The 22,041-nt window shown below is 49.6% G+C and overlaps 10 protein-coding genes across 10 annotated transcripts; 7 read left to right on the top strand and 3 right to left on the bottom strand.

The window, feature by feature from the left end:
• Positions 1 to 610: 610 nt before the first annotated feature.
• Positions 611 to 814, bottom strand: N7498_010916 (uncharacterized protein; the record flags this gene model as incomplete). The annotated part of the gene is made up of 1 exon (XM_058457972.1): positions 611 to 814. One exon carries the CDS (start codon positions 812 to 814, stop codon positions 611 to 613), a length of 204 nt encoding a protein of 67 aa, XP_058304871.1.
• Positions 815 to 2,315: 1,501 nt separating this feature from the next.
• N7498_010915 (uncharacterized protein) lies at positions 2,316 to 2,679 on the top strand (the record flags this gene model as incomplete). Its single annotated transcript, XM_058457971.1, has 2 exons — positions 2,316 to 2,436; positions 2,504 to 2,679. 2 exons carry the CDS (start codon positions 2,316 to 2,318, stop codon positions 2,677 to 2,679), a joined length of 297 nt encoding a protein of 98 aa, XP_058304870.1.
• Positions 2,680 to 4,971: 2,292 nt separating this feature from the next.
• On the top strand, positions 4,972 to 6,998 carry N7498_010914 (serine/threonine-protein phosphatase 2B catalytic subunit; the record flags this gene model as incomplete). The annotated part of the gene is made up of 5 exons (XM_058457970.1): positions 4,972 to 5,220; positions 5,292 to 5,623; positions 5,674 to 5,931; positions 5,979 to 6,889; positions 6,941 to 6,998. The coding sequence occupies exons 1-5, from the start codon at positions 5,103 to 5,105 to the stop codon at positions 6,996 to 6,998; spliced, it is 1,677 nt and encodes a 558-aa protein (XP_058304869.1). The 5' UTR covers positions 4,972 to 5,102.
• A 495-nt stretch (positions 6,999 to 7,493) lies between these two features.
• Positions 7,494 to 9,524, top strand: N7498_010913 (uncharacterized protein; the record flags this gene model as incomplete). Its single annotated transcript, XM_058457969.1, has 3 exons — positions 7,494 to 7,872; positions 7,961 to 8,096; positions 8,159 to 9,524. The coding sequence occupies 3 exons, from the start codon at positions 7,494 to 7,496 to the stop codon at positions 9,522 to 9,524; spliced, it is 1,881 nt and encodes a 626-aa protein (XP_058304868.1).
• A 1,808-nt stretch (positions 9,525 to 11,332) lies between these two features.
• Positions 11,333 to 12,991, top strand: N7498_010912 (DUF1996 domain-containing protein; the record flags this gene model as incomplete). The annotated part of the gene is made up of 3 exons (XM_058457968.1): positions 11,333 to 11,507; positions 11,561 to 11,717; positions 11,776 to 12,991. The coding sequence occupies 3 exons, from the start codon at positions 11,333 to 11,335 to the stop codon at positions 12,989 to 12,991; spliced, it is 1,548 nt and encodes a 515-aa protein (XP_058304867.1).
• Positions 12,992 to 14,252: 1,261 nt separating this feature from the next.
• N7498_010911 (uncharacterized protein) lies at positions 14,253 to 15,004 on the top strand (the record flags this gene model as incomplete). The annotated part of the gene is made up of 2 exons (XM_058457967.1): positions 14,253 to 14,673; positions 14,724 to 15,004. 2 exons carry the CDS (start codon positions 14,253 to 14,255, stop codon positions 15,002 to 15,004), a joined length of 702 nt encoding a protein of 233 aa, XP_058304866.1.
• A 578-nt stretch (positions 15,005 to 15,582) lies between these two features.
• N7498_010910 (uncharacterized protein) lies at positions 15,583 to 16,744 on the top strand (the record flags this gene model as incomplete). Its single annotated transcript, XM_058457966.1, has 3 exons — positions 15,583 to 15,694; positions 15,753 to 15,907; positions 15,962 to 16,744. The coding sequence occupies 3 exons, from the start codon at positions 15,583 to 15,585 to the stop codon at positions 16,742 to 16,744; spliced, it is 1,050 nt and encodes a 349-aa protein (XP_058304865.1).
• A 66-nt stretch (positions 16,745 to 16,810) lies between these two features.
• On the bottom strand, positions 16,811 to 17,920 carry N7498_010909 (isopenicillin N synthase family dioxygenase; the record flags this gene model as incomplete). Its single annotated transcript, XM_058457965.1, has 2 exons — positions 16,811 to 17,494; positions 17,543 to 17,920. The coding sequence occupies 2 exons, from the start codon at positions 17,918 to 17,920 to the stop codon at positions 16,811 to 16,813; spliced, it is 1,062 nt and encodes a 353-aa protein (XP_058304864.1).
• Positions 17,921 to 18,402: 482 nt separating this feature from the next.
• On the bottom strand, positions 18,403 to 19,094 carry N7498_010908 (LURP-one-related/scramblase family protein; the record flags this gene model as incomplete). The annotated part of the gene is made up of 2 exons (XM_058457964.1): positions 18,403 to 18,680; positions 18,764 to 19,094. 2 exons carry the CDS (start codon positions 19,092 to 19,094, stop codon positions 18,403 to 18,405), a joined length of 609 nt encoding a protein of 202 aa, XP_058304863.1.
• A 1,319-nt stretch (positions 19,095 to 20,413) lies between these two features.
• N7498_010907 (uncharacterized protein) lies at positions 20,414 to 21,988 on the top strand (the record flags this gene model as incomplete). Its single annotated transcript, XM_058457963.1, has 1 exon — positions 20,414 to 21,988. The coding sequence occupies one exon, from the start codon at positions 20,414 to 20,416 to the stop codon at positions 21,986 to 21,988; it is 1,575 nt and encodes a 524-aa protein (XP_058304862.1).
• Between the last annotated feature and the right edge of the window lie 53 nt (positions 21,989 to 22,041).

Below are 22,041 nucleotides of genomic sequence, written 5' to 3'. Positions count from 1 at the left end.
GAGTGTATAGAGCCGGGGAAAAGATGGGCTCAGAAAAGAACCAAGGCATGTCCACCGTGATCAGGTCATTTGGCCAATTCATTGAGTCTAATTAGTTGCCGCGTTTTTGAGTATGCTCAAAATCCACATTCATCACTTGGTTTATTGATTTTGGTTCTGCCATGAGTGATACAGAATTAACAAATCTGGTCCAGTTGACTATATATCAGGTACGTAAATCGGACAAATTCTCCACTGTATTTCAGTGTGGCCTGGTAGGCTAGTGGTAGACTTCCACCTTTGGGTTCGATCACATATCCACAGGTGTGGTGGAGACCCGCGTTCGATTCGCGGCCAGGCCCTTTCCTTTTTGAACTTTGTCACACCCCGTCCCATTGTGTCTTTATTGCGACAATAATTACCTCGGGGGGAGAGATGGAGGAGTCGATCCATTCTTTTTCTTCATTATAGGTATGTACTGTGCAAGGAAGAGGATGTAGAATGCAACTCTTTATTTACAGCGCCGCCTTGATCCAGATAGAGGCCCCCGTCCTGTACATACATACCGGCTTTCATCTTTGCATAAATTCAACAAACGAAATCAAGCCACGTCCAGTCATTTTAAACACTTTCAAGGCCCACCAGATACAGCAGCCGAAGTCCCTGCAACGGCGCCGGTGTTGGAATTCGCCATACGTCTCCGTCTATTGTCCTTATCCATGTACTTTTCGTATTCCTTCTGGTATCGATCATAGTCGCGAAGATATTTGTCGTTGTTCTTTCCGTATTTTTCCCGGCGTGGGGGGTGTGGCTTAACGTAGAAACCAAAACACATCTTTAAGAAAGCAGAAAACAGGGTGTGGTTTCAGTTCGGGATGGATGATCGGATTTAAACAGAGTGTGATTTAAGAAATGAATTATTTCTTCTCTCCTCTCGGTCTGGAACAGGGGGAATTGTTTGAGCTGCGAAATACTCCGTTATTCTTGTACCGAGCCGGATGGAACGAACAATCGCTCTTTTATAAGGCACCTGAGGACTAACCCAAGGACACCCAGCATACCCACTTGGCTACCCTTGGCCTTCGTCATCGAGACTTGGCCTTCGTCATCGAGGCTTGGGGCCAAAATGCCAGGGCGCATTTATGAGCCCCATAGGGATTGGGGCCATTTCTCACCTAATACGGAAGAATAACTATCGACGATCATGGGTTCTATAATCTGGATACTACAGTGCATCGAGGTATGATATCCACAGGCAATCAAGTCACCGCACTCTTCGTTTCGTTCCTTTTAAATTAAAGACCATTACTGAGCATCAACCGCAACCTTTTCGTGTGTGATCCAAAATTAGTACGATGATGTGCCGTTGGATCTGCTCCGGCCTCCAGAAGTAGCTTGATACAAGCTTTTGTAACGATGATGCTTGTGCAGCGATATCATCCAATCTGAGCGGTATTTAAGATCAACACCGCTGTTAAACAGTAATTTGAAAACATCTTTATCGGATCTACAGACACACAAGGCATCTGCCCTAAACCAAATAGGCAGTGAGTGTCGGCACTTTTCTCGATCAGCAAAGGAACCAATATGTTTCGATTCTTCCTAACAGGAGATGTCCGGCCAGTGCCTCCTTCCTCTATTGGTATCGAGGCCATCCTCAAGTGACATTCGCACCTTCCATTCAGCCGGCACTCGAAGGTCTGATGACTGGTAGGTACCTAATTGATACTACTTTCTCTGTGAGGGAGCCAAATGTCTCTTTTTTGGAAGCCTGGTTGTGCGACATCAAACCATCCGATTCACCCGAGAACAGGAAACTTTCTTGATAATGGAAGCTGAACCTTGAATTAAGCGTTCTGCAAGAGCTCCATTTCCTAGTTCCGGACTATCAAGGCTCAGCAGAGTAAGGAGGTTACTTTCCTTCATGAGCCATTAGAATGCCCTGCATGCAAGCCTTGATCATATGCAAATTCGAGTATGTGAGGGCCACTTATCTGACCAATCTGGCCCATTACTCCTCGGCCCCGACATTAGATGTATTACACCGAACCAAGTACGAAAGTGGTGCTTTTTTTTAAAAAAACTGCGTGGTGGCCTGTCAGTGTAGCATCCCTTATCTAGCCGATCCCAAACTCTCACATGTGCAGATGGCTAAAACAGTAGTAGATGTGGCTCACCTATCTGGCCCTTGAACATGAACGATTGCAGCTATAAATACGGGAGAAGTACATCCCCACATATCCGTTAAGCAGACTTCCAGAGCTAGACAGAGGAAATCTTTATTCAAAATTTCGTCATTATTTGAGACTTATCTCTCCCTTCAAGATTCACTCGGAATGATTTGCAAGCTCATCATCTCTACTGCTCTGCTACTTGCTGGAGCACAAGCTCAGCAAGCCACCAACTGCGAATACCAGTCATTGAAGTGCGCTTCCGTCCTGCTCGGTACCCCTTATAGTATGTATCTATACCAGCCTGGCCATAGAGGGACCTTCTCTTACTTTACGACAAGACTACACCATAGCCCAACTCATTGCAGCAGTTAACGACACAGTCTCAATCCCGCCCCTCACAACTGCTCAGATCTCCCAATGCTTGTTCCACTGCACCGATATCCTCGGCACCATCACCGGAAACAGCTACTGCTTCGCTGGCTGTGACACCAAGCCCGGCACTCGCAATGACCAATGCATCATGTAGTCATCTGGTATTTGGGATATCTGCATCGTTGTTGTGGACCACTTACCAGTCGTTGCTAAGTATGATGAAGCAGTTGCCTGAGTGCGGAGATGCACTGCATTTTGCTGTGTTCATGGCGTGGGTCTAGTTAAACAACTCCCTTCTGGTCCTAGCAATCACAAATACGTATCCATTATCAGGGATTGATATGAGCAGGAGGCATTCATTCTTTGCTAGGAACACAGTCTGTGTTTCCCTATATAGTCAATGCAGAATTGAAAGGTCTGTTTGGAAACTTGATACGGTGGCCTATTGTAGAGTATCGAATAACCATTACGAGTTCTGGCATGAACTAGTTCTTGCTTCATTTATGTATGCCTGAGTCGTGGTTCGATATATCAAGACTCGGCAAATATGAGAGCAGTCAGTGACTTCGGTTGTATCGATTTTTCATACTCGAGTTTTCGCCGAGGTACCTATACGAGACACGAAGGTGTGAAGGCATCGCAAAGCGCAGTATACACAGTGTTTTCATTATACTCAAGCTCTGGCGACCTTGGAATCTCAAAAGGCAGGAGGTAAAAATGTTTGGGCAGTCATCGGCACAGATGGACCCTTTCCAGTACAGTTTCCACCAAAACACCACGTCTGGCAATGCCGAACGCAGGTTACAGATCCTCCGCCTCCAACGGTTATTGTAACCGTCGTCGTAGTTGTACTGAGAACAACGGTAGTGGTGCTTGTCGTCGTAACCGTGACTGTGCTTGTGCCATTGGTAGGCGGTGGACATGTCCCGTTGCCTGCTATTTGACAGGTGTCGTCTACAAGGAGATTCTGGGATGAGAGACATCCATTAATGCAGAATACGTTTCCTGTAATGTTCCCGTATATGTCTTCACAGTGAAATATCACCTGAGGAAGTTGATCTACTGTCAAGGGTGGGATTGATGCTGTGTCGTTGACCGCAAGGGTGAGCTCGGTTAAGTTGTATCCTGAATTTTGTTATTTCTGTTCACCATTCCATATAATGATACTAAAATGGCATACCATAGGTTGAAATTAATGTATATCCACATTTATCGGATTGGTAGACGCATGGTCTGGTGAATGCCCCGGCTTTCAGGTAAAAGGCAGGTACGGTCGAAAGTAAAAGCCATTGCAATTGGCGCATCTCTCGTCTGCTTGCAAAGCAGATTATTCGGTTACCTTTTGAAGTGCGATTGCAGTAGGTTTTCTTGCAAATCCTCAGTGGTTGGTATATAGCATCAATTCTAGGTAGCCCTCCCGTACAATATCCCTCGGTCATGAATATAAGCTTTGCGGGCTTTCAATGCTTAAAATAATGAAGGTTACTTTGGCTCCTGCGTGGAACGCAGGGAATGCAACCCTCAAGACATGATCCCCCGGTGGTGACATTGTAACCCGATGTTGATCTCCATTGGACCGATGGTCACTGCAAAACACTCGGCACATCCACATGTTAATTATCAGTGCAGTGAAGATTCAGCAGGTAGATTTAATGGCTGGATGGATATGGACTCGAGGGTACTTTGACGGGGAACCTCAGACATGTGGGCAATGCTCTCCGCATCTCAAGTCACACCCAGGCCGTTGTGTTGCAAATCGACCCCGTAGGGCGCTCCTGCTTGTGTCACCGATTAACAGATCCAAAACCCGACAGAGGAATGGACAGTTCTGGCAGCAGGAGCTTGAGTATATCTAGTACCAGATGCCGGTGCATTCAGTGATTCACTGCTTGCCTTAGCTGCAGATCATCGAGCTTGCGTCGTTAGGCCCTAAGACCGACCAGAGGTCTAGCACCACGGACAGTGTTCAAAGTGTATTCACAAAGCTGAATCAAGAGCCAGCCCAGGAGAAATTGCATCGACAGATGGCAGCAGTTCACTTATCTGCAAACCCCAGTTTGTCAGTGTTTGGGTTTGGAAATCGGCGGAGACCGAGTGGTTCGGTCCCTGTTTCTGCCTGAGGCCATGACAAGCACGCGGTTGAGGCTGTTGCCCAACTCCGCTCGTCTCTGTGTGACATCTTGATCTATTGAAAGGATCACTGGATCGATCCGTATTCCAGAAAGTGCAGAGTCGTAACCGAGGTTGGTGCATCGTCAAAGGTGCAGTGGAGCGGCAGAGAGAGGCCCAGCCCGCTTATCCAATTTGTTTCTCTTTTTCCAACTTCGCCATCACACGCGATCTTTTGCCAACTTCCAACTCTTAACATCCCCTTTCCCCCCACCCCTCCCAGACTTCCTCATTATTCAACCCACGGGGAAAGTCTATTTATCTGATCCTCCTTCGCCCTCTGTGGGACATCTCCTTCCCGCACTGAACTCACCCCGCCACACGATCTCCGCGCCGTGAACCCCCCCTCCTCGGCCCCCTTGCTCCGATCTTCGACGCTTCAGCAATCTATATCCATTTACTTCCAAAATGGATCGAGCTCTCGCGCGCGCGGTGACCGAGAAGAAGCCGGTCCCCGAGATCGATTTCTCATTGCACACCATGGAGGATGGAAGCCAGGTGTCGACAATGGAACGGGTGGTTAAAGGTATCGGCAGATCCATCGAATCGCTATCGCCGGTTTGCAACCCATCCGCTGACATGTCTATAAATCACCAGAGGTGCAAGCGCCGGCCCTGAGCACCCCGCCGGATGATATGTTTTGGTCCCCCGATGACCCTTCCAAGCCGAACCTCCAGTACCTCAAGCAGCACCTGTATCGCGAGGGTCGCCTCACCGAAGAACAGGCGCTATGGATCATTCACGCCGGTACTGAAGTCTTGCGCTCTGAGCCGAACCTGCTCGAGATGGATGCCCCTATCACGGTTTGTGGCGATGTCCACGGCCAATACTACGACTTAATGAAGCTGTTCGAGGTTGGTGGCGATCCTTCGGAGACACGATACTTATTCTTGGGTGACTACGTCGACCGTGGCTATTTTAGCATTGAGGTGTGTATATTCTCGTGTTCCGATTGGAATCGCGGTTCTGACTGTTGCAGTGCGTTTTGTACCTCTGGGCATTGAAGATCTGGTATCCCGATTCGCTCTGGCTGCTCCGCGGGAACCACGAGTGTCGCCACCTGACGGATTACTTTACCTTCAAGCTCGAGTGCAAACACAAGTATAGCGAACGGATCTACGAGGCGTGCATCGAATCCTTCTGTTCTCTGCCGCTGGCGGCGGTCATGAACAAGCAGTTTCTGTGTATTCACGGTGGTCTCAGCCCGGAGCTGCACACCCTCGAGGACATCAAGGCCGTATGTACATGCCACCCATCGTCTCGATTTGTCACTAACGACAGTAGATCGATCGTTTCCGCGAACCCCCGACCCACGGTCTGATGTGCGACCTTCTCTGGGCCGATCCTCTGGAAGAATTTGGCCAGGAAAAGACCGGTGATTTCTTCATTCACAACAGCGTTCGTGGTTGCTCTTACTTCTTCTCTTATCCGGCTGCATGCGCCTTTCTCGAGAAGAACAACCTCCTTTCTATCATTCGAGCACACGAGGCCCAGGACGCTGGGTACCGTATGTATAGAAAAACTCGAACGACTGGATTCCCTAGTGTTATGACGATTTTCAGCGCTCCCAACTACCTTGACGTATACAACAACAAGGCCGCCGTCCTCAAGTATGAAAACAACGTCATGAACATCCGGCAATTCAACTGCACCCCGCACCCCTACTGGCTGCCCAACTTCATGGATGTCTTTACTTGGTCCCTGCCATTCGTCGGTGAGAAGATCACTGATATGCTGATCGCCATTCTCAACACCTGCTCGAAGGAAGAATTGGAGGAGGAGGAAACCCCTACTTCTGCTTCTGCCGGTCCCTCTTCTCCTCCCTTGCCGATGGATACCACCGATGCCAGCGAGATCAAGCGCCGGGCCATCAAGAACAAAATTCTTGCTATCGGCCGTCTCTCGCGTGTGTTCCAGGTGCTGCGTGAGCAGTCTGAGAGTGTTACTGAATTGAAGACGGCGGCTGGCGGTCGTCTTCCCCCGGGTACTCTCATGCTGGGTGCTGAGGGTATCAAGCAAGCCATTCACAACTTCGAGGATGCCCGTAAGGTCGATATCCAGAACGAGCATCTGCCGCCTAGCCAAGAGGAGGTCATCGAGCGGAGCGAAGAGGCTCGTCGTCAAGCCTTGGAGCGCGCCGAACACGAGGCTGCCAACGATGCCGGACTGGCCACTGTTGCCAGAAGAATCAGCATGTAAGTGATGTCCCGTCAATGATGAGACATGTATATCTAACCCCTCTTTAGGTCTGCCGGCGGGGGTCGCAATCGTCGCCAGCGGGACCCCACTCCCAGGGAGGCCTAGGAAGGCCGGGGATTTGGCTGAGCTGATATTATGACACTCTATGCATTTCCTCTTCCTGCCCTCCAGCGCACACGCCTTTGCCACGACATGATCGACACGATACCCTTCCTATCAGCTTGATCCCACCAATTGTCTGGCTATACAACTGGATCTACAATAATAGCTGTCAAATCAGATGACTCGCGTTCATTTTGTTGATATTGCTCCTGGGATCCATGGGTGGATCCAGGGGCTCAGTAGATCTACAAGTGTAGTTTGACTCGATATCGGATGGTTTCTTTAAGGCAAGAAAAAAAAAAGATTATCATGTAATGATGGCTTTGTTCTAATGTATGACCTTTCAAATTGCATTTCAATTCCTACAACAGACAAATGTAAAGCAGGGAGTGAGTGGAGCACCGCCAAGCCCGATGTCGCCTTCCGACCTCAAAACAAGTCCCTCGTTCACTCACATCTCCGAGGACTCGCCCACAACCCTCGCCTTACCGCACCCTAATGCCTTCCAGACTGCGCAGCGTGCTCCCACGGAGCCTGTTGCGTCCGCTGGATAGTGCCGGTGTCTTCTACTGCCCATCCTGTTCAACCTGGAGACGAGCGCTTTCGACGCGTGCCGGCGCCAGCAGCACCGGCCTTGATAAAATCGGCTCGGCGCATCGATCGGGTCGCCTTCCAGAGTCGCCTACGGCTGTTGCTGCTCGTTCATTCACCACTTCATCGGTTATCACTGCGGGAAAGACGGTCCCACCACGGTTCAAGGAGCTGTACGATGCTCTGAGCGGAGTCCAGGATGCGGCGATCCAGGAAGTCAGTATTAGCCGGTTGCAACTGGCTTTGCGTGGCTTAGAGTCTGAGACTCCTCTTATTCGAGTTGCTGGTGAGTTATGCCCCGCGCAATAGTTGAGTGTTCGCTGCTGCGATATTTTGTTTTGAGGACAGGCTCTGACGATTTCGCGGTTTTTCAGTTCTTGGACTAGACAATGCCGACTCTGCGCGAAAATTAGTTCGATTGCTTCTGGCCGATCCTCTCAGCCAGCGCGAGAGCTGGGAGGATGTTTTAGAGGGTCTTGATGCAGACCCGACGCGGGGACTACTAATTCGGTACGAAGTCACTTCGAAATCAAGGTCATGGTTGGAATATTGACGGATCTTTCATCTAATAGATACGGCGAAGTCTCTGAATCTATACCCAATGATCTTCTCCCGACACTTGCAGTCCGATCGCCCGTCCTGAAGAAGGGCAACATCGAAATCCTCATCGGTTCAATCGGCTCTGAAGCAGCCTCGACTGGCACCACTCTCTCCGCCGATACCTTCCTCGTCCCCAATGTCACCATCCCAACATCACACTCGGGCCGACAAAACATGGTCCGATACCCTGTGCACCGGAGCATCGTGTGCGGCAACGGAGTGAATGGATTGCTGGCTTTTTGCAGCTTGGTGGGCCGTTCAGACTTGAAGAATGAAGTAGCATCGGTGCGCGGTGCAATCGAGCTCTCTGCGGCAAACCAGACACACGATGATAGTCGTCTTTCGTTTGTGGATATCGATCGCGCGAGTACTGCCTTGGACAAGATCCGCGAATCTGTGCAAAATGCCACCGAGTATGAACGTGGGTGGAACGCTAGTGGTGTGCAGCCTGTGGTCGACTGGCTTGCAACCTCTTCCCAGGCGGCCAGCGGGGAAGCTTTGAACCCAGCTCTAGTCCCTTTGATTGAATCGCTGCTCAATGCGGCCGACGAAGGTGTCTCTGCTCGGGACATCCAAGCTCTTCAGGAACAGACCGTTGGAGTCACCCCTCAGGAAGTCCGCTCCGAGCTTGAGCGTGGAGTTGTCACCTGGGCGGAGCAGGGTCACTCGGAGCTCCGCAGCTCTCTCGAGGCAGGCTTTGCGAGTCCGCGGTGGCGAGGCCTCGCATGGTGGAAGCTTTTCTGGCGGGTTGATGATGTCGGCATGATCACTTCCGAGATCTTGGAGAAACAGTTCCTCCGCCGCGCAGAGCAAGAAGTTATCTACAACTCGGGCAAGTACCAGCAGGCGGGCCTGCTGGAGGAACCCATTACTTCTCCCGAATCCACCACAGACTCAACCCCTGCCAAGTCTGCTCCGCCTCCCTGGCCAACTCTGATCCCCGATATCCGAGCCAAACTGCTCAATACAACCGTGCCCTCCCTCCAAGCCCTCGCCCAGAGCCTGGTGCTCTTCAGCGTCTCCACCACCACCTTGACCTCTTTCCTTTCTGTCCTCACCTATCTCTCCGTCCCCTCTGCTTCGGCCTACGAATCGGCCACCCTTGGTGCCATTGGCCTGATCTACTCTTTGCGCCGCCAGCAGAAGAAATGGGACAGTGCCCGTGGTTTCTGGGAGGACGAGGTACGCGAAGAAGGCCGCACTTCCCTGCTCGAGACGGAGGCACTCCTGCGTCGGATTGTCCGCGAGGGTGGTAAGAGCGTCGGCGATGTGTCCGACCACAGCGCACGAGACGCAATTGTCCGCTCACGAAAGGCATTGGAAGCCGTTCGCTCGTGATTCACCCCTCAATGACCTACTGTACATGTACCATGATTTTAGAATAAACGTCGCTTAGCTGTACAATTTACTCTGCTATGTTATCACTCGATGGAATCCCGTGACAATCTCGGGATGCAGGGCAGTCTTTCCTATTCCACACTCGCTGTTTCAGTTGTGTTGGAGCGATCCTAAATTGTTCGGCAACGAATCGCGAGACCCGCAAAACACAATTTACTTGGGCAGTCGGCTGGGATCAGTGATTGCCGGCAATCTAAAAGGTCGCGGTATGGAATATTTCGAGTGTAAGCAACATTTGAAATGTCTGACAGGTGTGCCCAAGGTGCTGGGTGCCCGGTCGAGTTTTGTTTTGGGGTGTGCCAATTGATACTTCACCCCGGTATGTCTCCGATGACATTCTTCAAGCCCCATATACTTCCAAGGTTCAAAACAAACCCCATTTATCCCCATTTGCCATTATTGTCCAATAATTCAGATACACTCAAAGCGGGAATACGAATGACCGATTCCATATCGAGCCAAGACTCCCTAATATTAGTGGTCTGTTTCATGATGCGCGACATGGCCCAATCCGCGAGCACAGCGTGGGGCACCCGAGACGGTGGAGTTGGACCAAGTCCTTAGCTCAGGAACAACATGAGCGATTCAACGTCTCAAATTGCAGACCAAACGGTGGGTTCCTCACTATCACCCCAAGCACTGGTCATGTTACGTTACAGATTTTGCTAGTGCCAGCCTCGCACGAGGTTCTATTGCACGTTTGCCGGCTGGAAACACCGCCAGATCCGCCCGTCTCTAGAGTGGGCTTTTCATTCCTGTTCATTTCCCGGATGACCCCAATCGTATACGACATGAGCCATGCCCCCGTGCCACTGATTTCGGCAGAGGGGCAGAGGGGCTTAATATTAGGATATCAAGGGATTGGCGGAGTCCTGTAATGTCATAGGACCAAGTGACTAAAGGGGGAACTGGTACTCTATCGTTGGGGCTCTGGGGGTTAAAGTACTTGATAGCTTGATTCCCTTGTTCTGCCTTTGGCCCTTGGTTTCTCTGGTCTTGTCGTATTTCGCCTTCGCTTTGCCGTCCGTTCCTTTCCAGCCCTATCTCAGGGCAAGGCATACACTCGTTCTCCCTACGTTTCGTCTCTCCTTTTTTTATACCCTTCTTCACTCTTTTTGATCAAAGTGGAGGCGCTTTCTATCACACTGGAAATTATCGTATGTATAGTCTGATCCTTTCTAAGTCGGGGAGCCTCGATGTTGATGATCTTTTATAGATCCGATAGCTTCAACTAAGTCATAGCGGGCCGTGTTTGTTTATTGACGTCAGAGAGAACGCATTTGAAAACTAATCGGTAAGATGCATGCCTGAAGATTGACTTTATTTCGCGATCCCACCCCTCAATTGGCCTCTTTGGCGCCCTTGGCAAGGGTGGCAGCCCCGAAGCAAGGGGACCATTCTTTTCAAAGGGAGGCTTCCACGTCGATCTCCGAGGTTCGCGAATAGGATCGCCTCCTTCCTTTCGATGACGATTGATTGGCAATTGGAATCCCTCTCAGCGTCTCCATGGGGCCGGCGCATTGGACGCCTCTTGGTTCAAAACCACTCGTGGCGCCACAGATCCACTGACATCCTTCTAGCGTCACGATCCCCGCCATATACACGAACCATTTTCTTGCTTAATCGTGCTCGCTGCGCCAGTTCCGGTTGATTCGGTGCTCCTGGCGAGTCACTGCCATTCGTTCTCATCAGATATCATTCGTTTATATCGACCGTAAGCGCGTCGACGCGCCTTATACCATTGCAATATGCAGGACATTCGCCTAACAACCGTCTTGGGAGCCTGCCTCACCATTTTTCCTGTCTTTACCAACGCATTTTGGCGCCTTCCCTGCCGTGGGCGAACTGGTGTCGCCCGTTTGGATCCTATTGTTGACCCTGGGATGATCTCCGGGCACGTGCATACGGTCCATGGAGCAGGAAGTGAGCTCCCCATGGCCCTGTTCTGAGAACTAGCTCTGACGAAAATGATACAGACTTCGGCATGAGCGCTGATACGGAGACTCTGCTTGAGTCTAGTTGTACCTCCTGCGCCGTGGAGCAGGACATGTCCGCGTATTGGACTCCTGCTCTGTACTTTATGCACACCAACGGTAGCGCTGAACTGGTTGAAGAGGTCGGAGGCATGCTTGCGTGAGTCCAATTGCTTCATCCGGAAATTAATTTCCATGCTAACGTATCCTGTGAACAGTTACTACCTCCTCTACGGAGAGAGTGTTACAGCATTCCCGGATAACTTCCGGATGTTGGCAGGGGATTCCTTACAGCGAAACTTTACTTGGCCAATCCCTGACCCGCCGAAATCTTCATGGTCTGGCGCCCAGGAATCACAGGCGGCTCTACGCCAAAAGGCCATTGGCTTCAACTGCCTAAACTATGCCAAGGATCCCGAACCATCCCTCTACCGTCATTTCATGCCGAACAAAACTTACCTCGATGAACATTGTACGGACGGGATCCGTATCGAGCTGATGTTCCCATCGTGCTGGAATGGCAAGGATGTCGATTCAGAGGACCACAAATCTCACGTTGCGTATCCGTCTGTCGTGATGGATGGCACCTGCCCGGAAGGATACGAGACGCGCCTTGTTTCACTTTTCTACGAGACAATCTGGAACACATACGCCTTCCAAGACCGGGATGGCTATTTTGCCATTGCAAATGGCGACCCGACTGGATTCGGGTACCATGGCGATTTCATGTACGGCTGGGAAGATGGCGTCCTGCAGCAAGCCGTCGACACTTGCACGAGTGAGACGGGCCTGGTCGGCGATTGCGAAATATTCCGTCTCCAGTCGGAAAAAAAGCAGAGAAAATGTTCCTTTGACATACCATCCGGCCTGCGGCATGAAAATGTCTACATGCATGCGAGTGGATTGCCTGGAGATCTTCTGATCCAATGGGGCCCGGAATATGCCACCATGACAATGCCTTCGGACTCGGACTCGGCCACTACAGCACTGCCGCCCGGCATGTCCATTCCTTCCATTCTGCTGCCATCCCTCTCGCTTAGTCCCACCATCAGTATTGGCAACATGGTCGGTAATATTGACGACTTCGGCACCCAAGAAGCTGCGGCTGCTACTACCGTCTTCTCTACCACCACCTCGACCTCCAACCCTACTCCAATCCCCACTACCTCCATCGAAGTGGACTCCATCACCGAAGAGGTTGTCTATCTGGAACAGGACGTGGTTGTCAAGGTTGACGGAAACGGCACTCCATATGCCACTTCCACTGGCACTCTGCGCACGCTCTCTTCGACGACTATAACCGCTACATCGACATCTACAGCGGTCTCGTACGTTGAAAGGGACATGCCTACAGAACCTGAAAGACGGGAGTACATTGCTGAGCATGCTCGCAGACACATCCACCACCATCGCCACCTGCACAAGAGGTTCTAAGATAGCATGATAAGAGCTTGGTCGGGGAACAGTCCACGCTGAGCGTTGCTTTGCTATTGTCAATATTTTTGAAGTTCACAGCCGTTGCCACGTACTGTTGCAGTGCCATCATCCGTCTTGGCTCGCTGGACTGAGCTTTCCATTTTTGTACATATTTTCTCAGTTTTATTAGACAGTCCATCTGGTATGGTGAAGTGATCATAATGTCATTGTCAAAAAGATTTCAATCTTCCTGGTCATAAGCTATAGGGTTGCTTCGATGGCCTCACCCAGTCAAAACTTATCGGCTCGTGTGTAATCTCCGGGCCTTTTATTTGTGTTCTCCGAGGATCAGCTTGATATTCGTAGAATCGGTTGAACGACAGGGTATTGTCTTAAGCAACCTAGTACCGGGGGGGGGGGGGGGGGGGGGCAGGGTACTCTTTCAAATGCTGAGACAGTATCTGTTTCACGTCAGACATCATCAACATGATGTCTCAGACAGGTTATATGTTGGCGTGGATGAGGGAGGCCTTTGAATTACTGTTGTGTGACCTGGCAGTGGGACTCATGAGACACAAGCAGGACTCGAGTATGCAGTGTAAGAGCTCAACCTGATGACAAGGCTCACCACATTATCATTCTATCTCGCAATTTGAAAAAGCTGCTACCCAAAACGTCGACGACCTCCCTACCAGGATGGATGTTGAACAGCAGATCAGAACGGACAGCGGCGCAACGTGTCAACAGGGTTGCCATTTTTTCTTCGACTTTTTTTTCCAACCATATTGTGTTGCTCTATGGCAAATTTATCTTGCTCCAATTGTCAATCATAATGTCACATCATGAACTCTGGCCACCACAGGAGACACCAAGCCCTGTTCGCCCTGTATATACGTTGTTGATGTTTCAAAAAGATTAGCATCTAGTGCTTGCTATTTTGGGAAATAGCTAGCATGGCATGACTATTCTTATCCAGAGGCGGGGTGAAGGGTTACATGCCGGCTGCCAGGAAGTGATGGCGCTGTCTTATCTGTGTCTCCAAAAGTATACTCTCATGCATAGCTACAGCTACCGTGAGATCTACTACCAGAGATAGCGTTGGATCATTGTGGAAGATTGAACAAAGTAGCAATGGCTTACTCGATGGCGTGTGGGTGGCATATAAGACCATAGTTCTCAACGGATTCATACGATCACACATCAGTAGGCAACAAAAGTATTCGCTTCTATTCGCTGTAGTACAACTATTTGTTCTCATAGTTTGTTATCAACTTGCACGATGGGCTTCTATTACACCACCTGCGTATCTCTCGCCTTCTTTGTCGTTGCCCTAGCGTTTCCTCGGGAGACGTCCGTTAGTGGCCAGTTGAACCTGCCACATGCTACAACATCCGCTTCACCCCCAGCCGTCACCGAAGACGCAAATCTCCGCTGCGTGGACGAATCGACCATCGTGTACACGACTGACTGTACAATGGGCACCCCAGTATCCTATTGCTGGAAGCCTAAACCCCCAATCAAATGTCGAGCAGGCTATTTCCCATCAGTATGGCATCCAGACCACTGCATGGAAGAACAGACCTGTTTCCCGCTAAATGCAGCATGGATCACGACCGAGTGCTCGAACGGTGCTATTCCTTACAGTACAACGACTCTGTACGATGGGACATTGGCTGGAGGAAAGTCCACTGCGATAATCTGTAAGCAGAGATATTCCGCGCGAGACCCGCATCGATTAACTTGATTATAGCAGTATCGTGCTGCTGTGGCACAAATCAATGGTATAGCATGACTATGCTGGATGGAGGCTCCCAATCCGATACATTCTGCATGCCCTGCAATAATTGTCCTCCCGGCATGGTGACTTCCACCAGCACTAATACATACTGTGCATCTGCGACGGAGGCAGCAGCGGTGGCTGCTTGCTCCGATATCTCTCCAGAAGCTCATTACTGCCAGTGTGAAGATCCTATGCAGACTCCGGTGTATCCAGATGAGCCCGGTGCTGCCGCTACGGGATGTGAGTACTAAGTGATATACACTGCGAGGTTTTAAAGGCACGTTTCAGGAAATACGAAGGAATTGGAGCTTGCTATTGGGGGTTGATTTGAAAAGTCGGGGTCCTGTGGGCTCGGTAGCAGTCTCGTAAATGCGGTATCTCCCAAGGTTGGTTGCTGGAACTGGAATCGCTCTTTCAGCTATCGTCGAAACATGTTAAAATTGTGACAGATGGAATCAACAACTTTGCTAAACTTCTTTTCTACGTAGCTACCAGCTACCCCAGTACAAATGACTAATATCCATAGCTTCACCGAGTAGCAAAAGAAGACCCCCCATCGACCATTGCCAGGGGGTTCCATCGGTTTCGCTCCCAATTAGCCCCAACCCGAAAGCACCATCTGAACCAGACGCCACGTGCGTCAGCCCTCCATCGGCGTCCGAATCGGGCAAATACACGGCGTCTTGCCCGAGAAAAGGCTCCGTGCGCACCCCGCATCGGCCCGCATTGTTCAAAGAAGCTACGTAATAGGCAGAAGCTCTCGATTTACCCCTCAAATAACGCCATTCGCCCTTTCTTTGTCTTTTTATTATCGTGTCTCTCGTCCAAAATGGCTGAATCACTCCCTGAAATGCAGTATCGCTCCCTTGGCCGCACGGGCTTGAAGGTTTCTGTTATCTCTCTTGGTAGCTGGCTTACCTATGGCGGACATGTCGGAAATGGTATTGCATTGCATCCCTGGTCCGATTTGAAAAAATGTATGCTGACTATGGAAAAAAGATATTGCGTTTGACTGCATGAAGGCTGCATATGATGCCGGAGTCAACTTCTTCGACACCGCCGAGGTCTACTCGGGTGGACAGTCAGAGATTGTACTGGGAGAGGCGATTAAGAAGTTTGGATGGAAGCAGAATGATCTGGTGATTTCTACCAAGGTATGTTATCACAATTTCCAGGTACAAGATGGTAAAATCCTGACCTTGGACTAGATCTACTGGGGTAAAGCCAACAGCGCCAACCCTGACAAGCCGCTGAACAACCACGGCCTCTCGCGAAAGCACATCATCGAGGGCATGAACCTGTCCCTCAAGCGTCTTGACCTCCCCTACGTGGATGTGGTCTATGCCCATCGCCCAGACCGCGACACCCCCATGGAGGAAGTCGTGCGTGGCTTCAACTACTTGATTGACAATGGCAAGGCATTCTACTGGGGTACATCCGAGTGGTCTGCTAGTGAAATCGCCGACGCTTGGCGCATTGCTGATAGACTGGGTCTCGTCGGCCCCGTCGTGGAACAGCCGCAGTATAACCTTCTCGTACGCGAGCGCGTTGAGAAGGAATACCGCTGGCTGTATGAAGCTCACGGTCTGGGATTGACTGTGTTCTCGCCTCTCAAGGGCGGTATTCTTACCGGCAAGTATAATGATACTACCTCGCCTCCTCCTGAATCTCGGCTGGCGCAGTCTGGGGATGGGTATATCGAGAGCCTGCGCAAGACTGTCGGTGACGATACCTGGCAACGGCAGTTGAAGCAGACTGCTGCGTTGAAAACGGTTGCGGAGGAGCTGGGTGTTTCTACGGCGCAGTTGGCCTTGGCTTGGATTCTGAAGAACCCTAATATCTCTTCCATGATCACCGGTGCGTCGCGGCCGGAGCAGGTCCGCGATAATGTGCGTGCCTTGGCTCTTGTCGATAAGTTGACCGATGAGGTTATGGAGAAGATCGAGGCAGCGGTTGGAAACCAGCCTGAGGAGGAGAAACGGCGGCTCTAGATTAAAATATGGCGACTAGTTTGTGAATACATAGAGATGTCATGAATTCATGTTTATCTGCAGTCTTCAACTATCGTTGAGATACTGGTCAAATAAATCGGCGTAAAACTTCCGTCCCACATCACGATGACTTCGGATCTTTGTCCGCAGTTGTGACTCGCCCCATGTATCATAATTTCCACGCAAAAAAGCCGAGTCGATATGAACCCCTGCATCGACTTCCGATGATGACCTCTTGGTACCAAAATAGTCCTTCAAGGTCCCCAATGCCTCCCCTTTGGTTAGACTACCACGGACACCCTGGAAGAACGGAACACTATATCTTTCGAGAGGGCCAGATAGCACACGGTGAGTTGTAGCTTTGCAGACCCCATGTGTCACCACTTCGAAAGCCTGTCCAATATTCACGACGAAAGTGTCTTGAATGACGGGAACATCAATCCATTCACCATTCTTGTTGAGTGCCTGTAGTCCCTTGACATGGGGAGGGGATGCTTGCAAGAGGAATGTCCACCAGCCGGATGAGTCCTTATGCGGACCAACTCCCTGTGCACGAGAGCCTAATGAAGGATCTGAGGGTGGATAGTGAACAAGCTTGAGACGATGCTGATATGAGAGGAATGAGAAGAGGGCTTTCGAAGGTACGGAAAGAGCCTCAGCAACGAGTGCCAGAAATCGTTCACCAAGTTGTGTGAGCTCCTGAATGTACCTCTCAACAAACTTCCGGGTCTGGGGGTCATCGGACGGCCACTACCTACATGTCAGTCCATTGCGACAGTTAAAGCTGACTGGACGTACCTGATTAGGCCCCATTAATCTTTCATACAGAGGACGTCCATCTCGCCAGGAATTCGGCAACTCTGTCGCAAATTCGAATTGCTCACGCCTATCTTCGGCTCCGGCTGTCGTTTCCGATCCGACGTGGCTGTAACCTAGGAAATGCGGCGAGTTATGAAGGGCCACTTTTTCCTTGGCCTCTTGGTCCAGCTCGAAGAGTCGAGGGAGCAGGTTTCTCAGGTCTTGTATAACCTCTCGAGGCACGCTGTGATTCGACACGTACAGAAAGCCGACCTGTGTGAGGGCGTAGTGGAGCTGTTCCAGAAGCCCTGGACGTGTCTCGGGTGACTCCGCGAGCGAGAGGTCGATAACGGGAATGGATTGAAAGTCGGATGCCATTGTAGGAACTAGAGATGAGGTAAAGGTCGACTACCTAGTTAGCCGAGGTAGTTATCCCCGAGATAGTCACTAGCGAAATCGGCTTCCACCTTAAGTGACTAACAAACTGAAATTACTGAAATAGCGGCTATACGTAATCAGAGGTACCTGACAACAGCTTTACAGCATTAGTTCTACTAAAACCGGCATGGGCGTGTCTCACTATATACGGGACGGATCAAGACCAGTTTTATCACTTTAGTGTTACTGTATGGAATTGTTTCTTAAGCTCTCATCTTGGTCACCTGTTACGACATCTCTGTTTCCGCTTGGTTGTTCAATATTCGTATTGCGGGATGAACCCAAATGACTTTTGTGGAATATAGTGTGCAGGAATATTTCAACGGCTGCTTCAACAGCTGCTCTGGAACGTGCTAAGAAAGCTGGCCCAACTAGATTGCTCCCCCGCCCGACCGGATGCTGTCTTGTGTATCCCAGTCTTACTACCTACCACGTTCGTCATTGTTCTTCTCATCGAAACAAATACACAAGGCGGCGATCAGTGCTGCGTCTACACCAGGTGCCACAATGACGGCGTAGGTCTGCTGCCCAAACGCAAGATCGCGGCCGCTAAGCAGTTTGCGGTCAATGCGAGCCACGGTTTGGCCGGTTTTATGATTGACAATATCGGCACTATGATCATACCAGCCTCCTTTCATAATGAAAGTCACTGCCTTGTCGTTATGATCAGTGAAAGTGGCGGTGGCTTTGGAGCCGAGTACTAGTGCAGTCAGTAATGTCCATATCATATGGGGTCTCCTTTGTCATTCCGGATGGCGTTGGATCATAAAAGACAGAACTTACCCGTGAGATTACTCTTGACCTCACAAACCTTCTTGTGATGGGGGTCTTCGATCGCATACGTGCTATGGAGGTGCAGATGCTCCTTGACAATATCAAACAGATGCTTGCCGTGGGCGTCCTCGACCTTCTTGCGACCAGAAAGCGATACCCAGGCTCCATGCACTTTCAGAATCGGCTGGCCATCGGCCAATTTGATTTCGAAGCTGTCCCCAGAGACGGAGAGCACCTTTTCTCTCAGGACTAATGTCTGCGGCTCGCTCGAAACAAATTGTTCGAATATGGCGATAGGCTCGACGACAGGGTCGAGATTGTGGTGGCCCCAGATACCCATGGTGACGGATGGATTCAATTAAAGCCTTTCCAAAGATAAAGGAAAATCGATCACAGGAGCGCGCGGGGCAGAGTCACGGTGAAGCCGATCGTCGCTCGGCATCACGTGACATCTACTTCCAACTCGTGGCGTCATCAGGCGTCATTATCTAGTTTTATTGTTGTTCTGGACGTGTTTACGAGTAATACTTTTCTAGAAAGCATAGAACTTTTCATTAACCACTTCCTTTCTCGCTTTGACCGAACCCTATTAGTAAACATCAACAACCGATATGATGTACCAACAATCTTATTCCTTTCTTTTTTGTATCCGCCATTGCGAGGCCAGGATTATGAAGTCTACCTACCCACAATAGTGTATAGTATGCAAATGAATTATTCATTAGAATCAAGTCAATAAAAGCGTCGATCGAGTGAATATTGAGGACCTAAAAAGAAGAAACGCCTTTGCATTGTGCAATTCGGCATCCATTTCTATCGATCCAATCAACTAGATCAACAGGCCCTGGTATTTGGTGCATTGCGTTTAGGTTATTTCTAGGTAGTTTTATTGCTGGGGTTTGTTTTAATCGGTTGTCGGTTTCTACTGGGAGCGCCAACGCGAAGAATGAAGCTACCTTAAAACGCTTATTGTCTAGAAAATGAGTTAAGTAATAATAATAATTTTCTTGAATAAGAAAAGAGCCAAGTCCTGCTGGGCAAGACTACACTACAGTAGCGCTTGACCACCGCCCCAGAAGCAAAAGAGGTAATTATGGTGTTTATCAAGTATTATTGGCTCTTTGGTCCCCACCTGCCCGGATGTCCGTGCATTTCCTAATACCCCGACAGCCCCAAATCTACCAGCGATGTTTCCTCACCTGGCTCATACAAAAACTTCATGGGCCAGAGGCCAGTGACGTAGTTGTTTCCATATCTGCCACGTCTCCTAGATTCAGTATTTCTCACCAGAAAAGTACGGACGTGACCAATATGATTGTATGGATATCTATCCCTACACGTAACTACTGACCCATCAACACTCATCACATTACCACAACTCATTTAGTGGTAGTCTATACCAACTTTATACCTTTTTAATATACCGATAGCAAGGTCGCGGGCCATTGTAGAAGAGTGAGATGAGGGTATTAAATCAGCCACTCATACCAATTACGCTTTTGCCAAGAGCTCCTCCCATTCACTTCAACCCCTCACACCCAGTGACTATCCGCTTTGCCACTTGGATTGCCAAGATGACTGCAGTCTGCAGGCAGCATAATAACCCAGCTTCATAAGAAGATTTAATCTCGTCACCTCTACAATACGCTATTTAGAGATATGTCAACTGCCAATATTAAAGTGCCTTTGAGGACTACCAATCAGATCCCTGCTTCTCCTTTGAAACCAGAGGAAAGCGAGTGCTATCCAGGGAATGGACCAGGCGAGAGCGCAAATTACAGCAATGAGAGGGGCATCCAGTTCCCTCCGAAGGAAGTTTCAGCGCAAGATTCCGACGACCTTCAACAGCTTGAGGATACAGGCTTTGGTAACACCGCCGATCAGAGCACAGGCGCTGGTCATGGCCACATCATCAATTCACCTAGAAGAAATATCTTTCTTAAATTCCTTAAAAAGGGATTTCCTCATCAAGGCAACTCCAGTACCCATGGCACCCCAGACTCAGCAGTTCAAGTCATCAAAAGTACATCGCCAAAAGCGCGCCAGCCGAAAGAGGACCTTGATCCCAGATCAAAGCTTCTCTTGTCCGAGAAACCATCGTCTGAAATTCCCAAAGCCACAAGTGAATCCATTTTGCGGAGACAAAACGAATTTAACCTAGAAACGATTATTTGGGATGATTCCTCTCGAGGTCGCAGCAATATGGAGAGATCCACCTTAATTGATCTAGATGGAATGATTTCACGATTACTACAAGTGGAAAAATCAAGGGTTGACAAAAAATTATGTCTCAAGACTGATGAAATTCTGTCTATTTGCTCGGCCGCCCGCAATACGTTCCTTTCCCAGCCTGCTCTCCTGGAACTAAATGCTCCAATTCAAATCGTTGGGGACATCCACGGTCAATATTTAGATCTTCTTCGATTATTTGAAATGTCTGGATTTCCTCCTGCATCAAACTATTTGTTCTTGGGGGACTATGTTGACCGCGGCAAGCAAAGCTTGGAAACAATGCTTCTGCTTCTATGCTACAAACTCAAATACCCCGAAAACTTTTTTTTACTCCGGGGGAACCATGAATGCGCCAATGTCTCTCGAATCTATGGGTTTCATGACGAGTGCAAGCGAAGATGCAGTGTTAAAATCTGGAAAACATTCACCGATGTCTTTAACTGCCTTCCAATTGCTGCGGTTGTGGCCGAAAAGATCTTCTGTGTGCATGGAGGCCTTTCTCCAAATCTCGTTGATATGGATGAGATCCGAAATATCGCTCGCCCCACCGAAGTGCCTGATCAGGGTCTTCTAAATGACCTTCTTTGGAGCGATCCCGCAAATATCAAAGACTGGGCACCCAATGATGATCGAGGTGTGAGCTGGTTCTTTGGAAGGAAGCCTCTTACGAATTTCCTGAAGCGCCACGATTTGGACTTAGTATGCAGGTCACATATGGTGGTTGAAGGGGGATATCAATTTTTTGGGGAGCGGGATTTGGTTACGGTTTTTTCAGCACCAAATGTGAGTATCCAAATCCGTTATTGGCTGGCCGCGGGCATAGGTCCTGACTCAATCTTTCGTTCCAAGTACTGTGGCAAGTTCGACAACTGGGGAGCTAGTATGGAGGTCTCTGCTGACCTTCGTTGCAATTTCAATGTGTTGAAACCATGTGATGGGATTGCTTTGAATAAGCGAACGGTGAGAATGGGTAGGTCGAGGAAATGGGGGAAACCTCTATGAGTACTTGGTCCCTGCAATTTTTATTTTCTATTTTTTGCTTTTCTCGAATTATG

This window comes from Penicillium cinerascens, assembly GCF_028974065.1.
Source record: "Penicillium cinerascens strain IBT 15544 chromosome Unknown scaffold_4_segment0_segment1, whole genome shotgun sequence".
NCBI classification, from domain to species: domain Eukaryota; kingdom Fungi; phylum Ascomycota; class Eurotiomycetes; order Eurotiales; family Aspergillaceae; genus Penicillium; species Penicillium cinerascens.
Note: the sequence above shows the minus strand (reverse complement) of the source record. Positions and strands in the feature narration are given on the sequence as shown.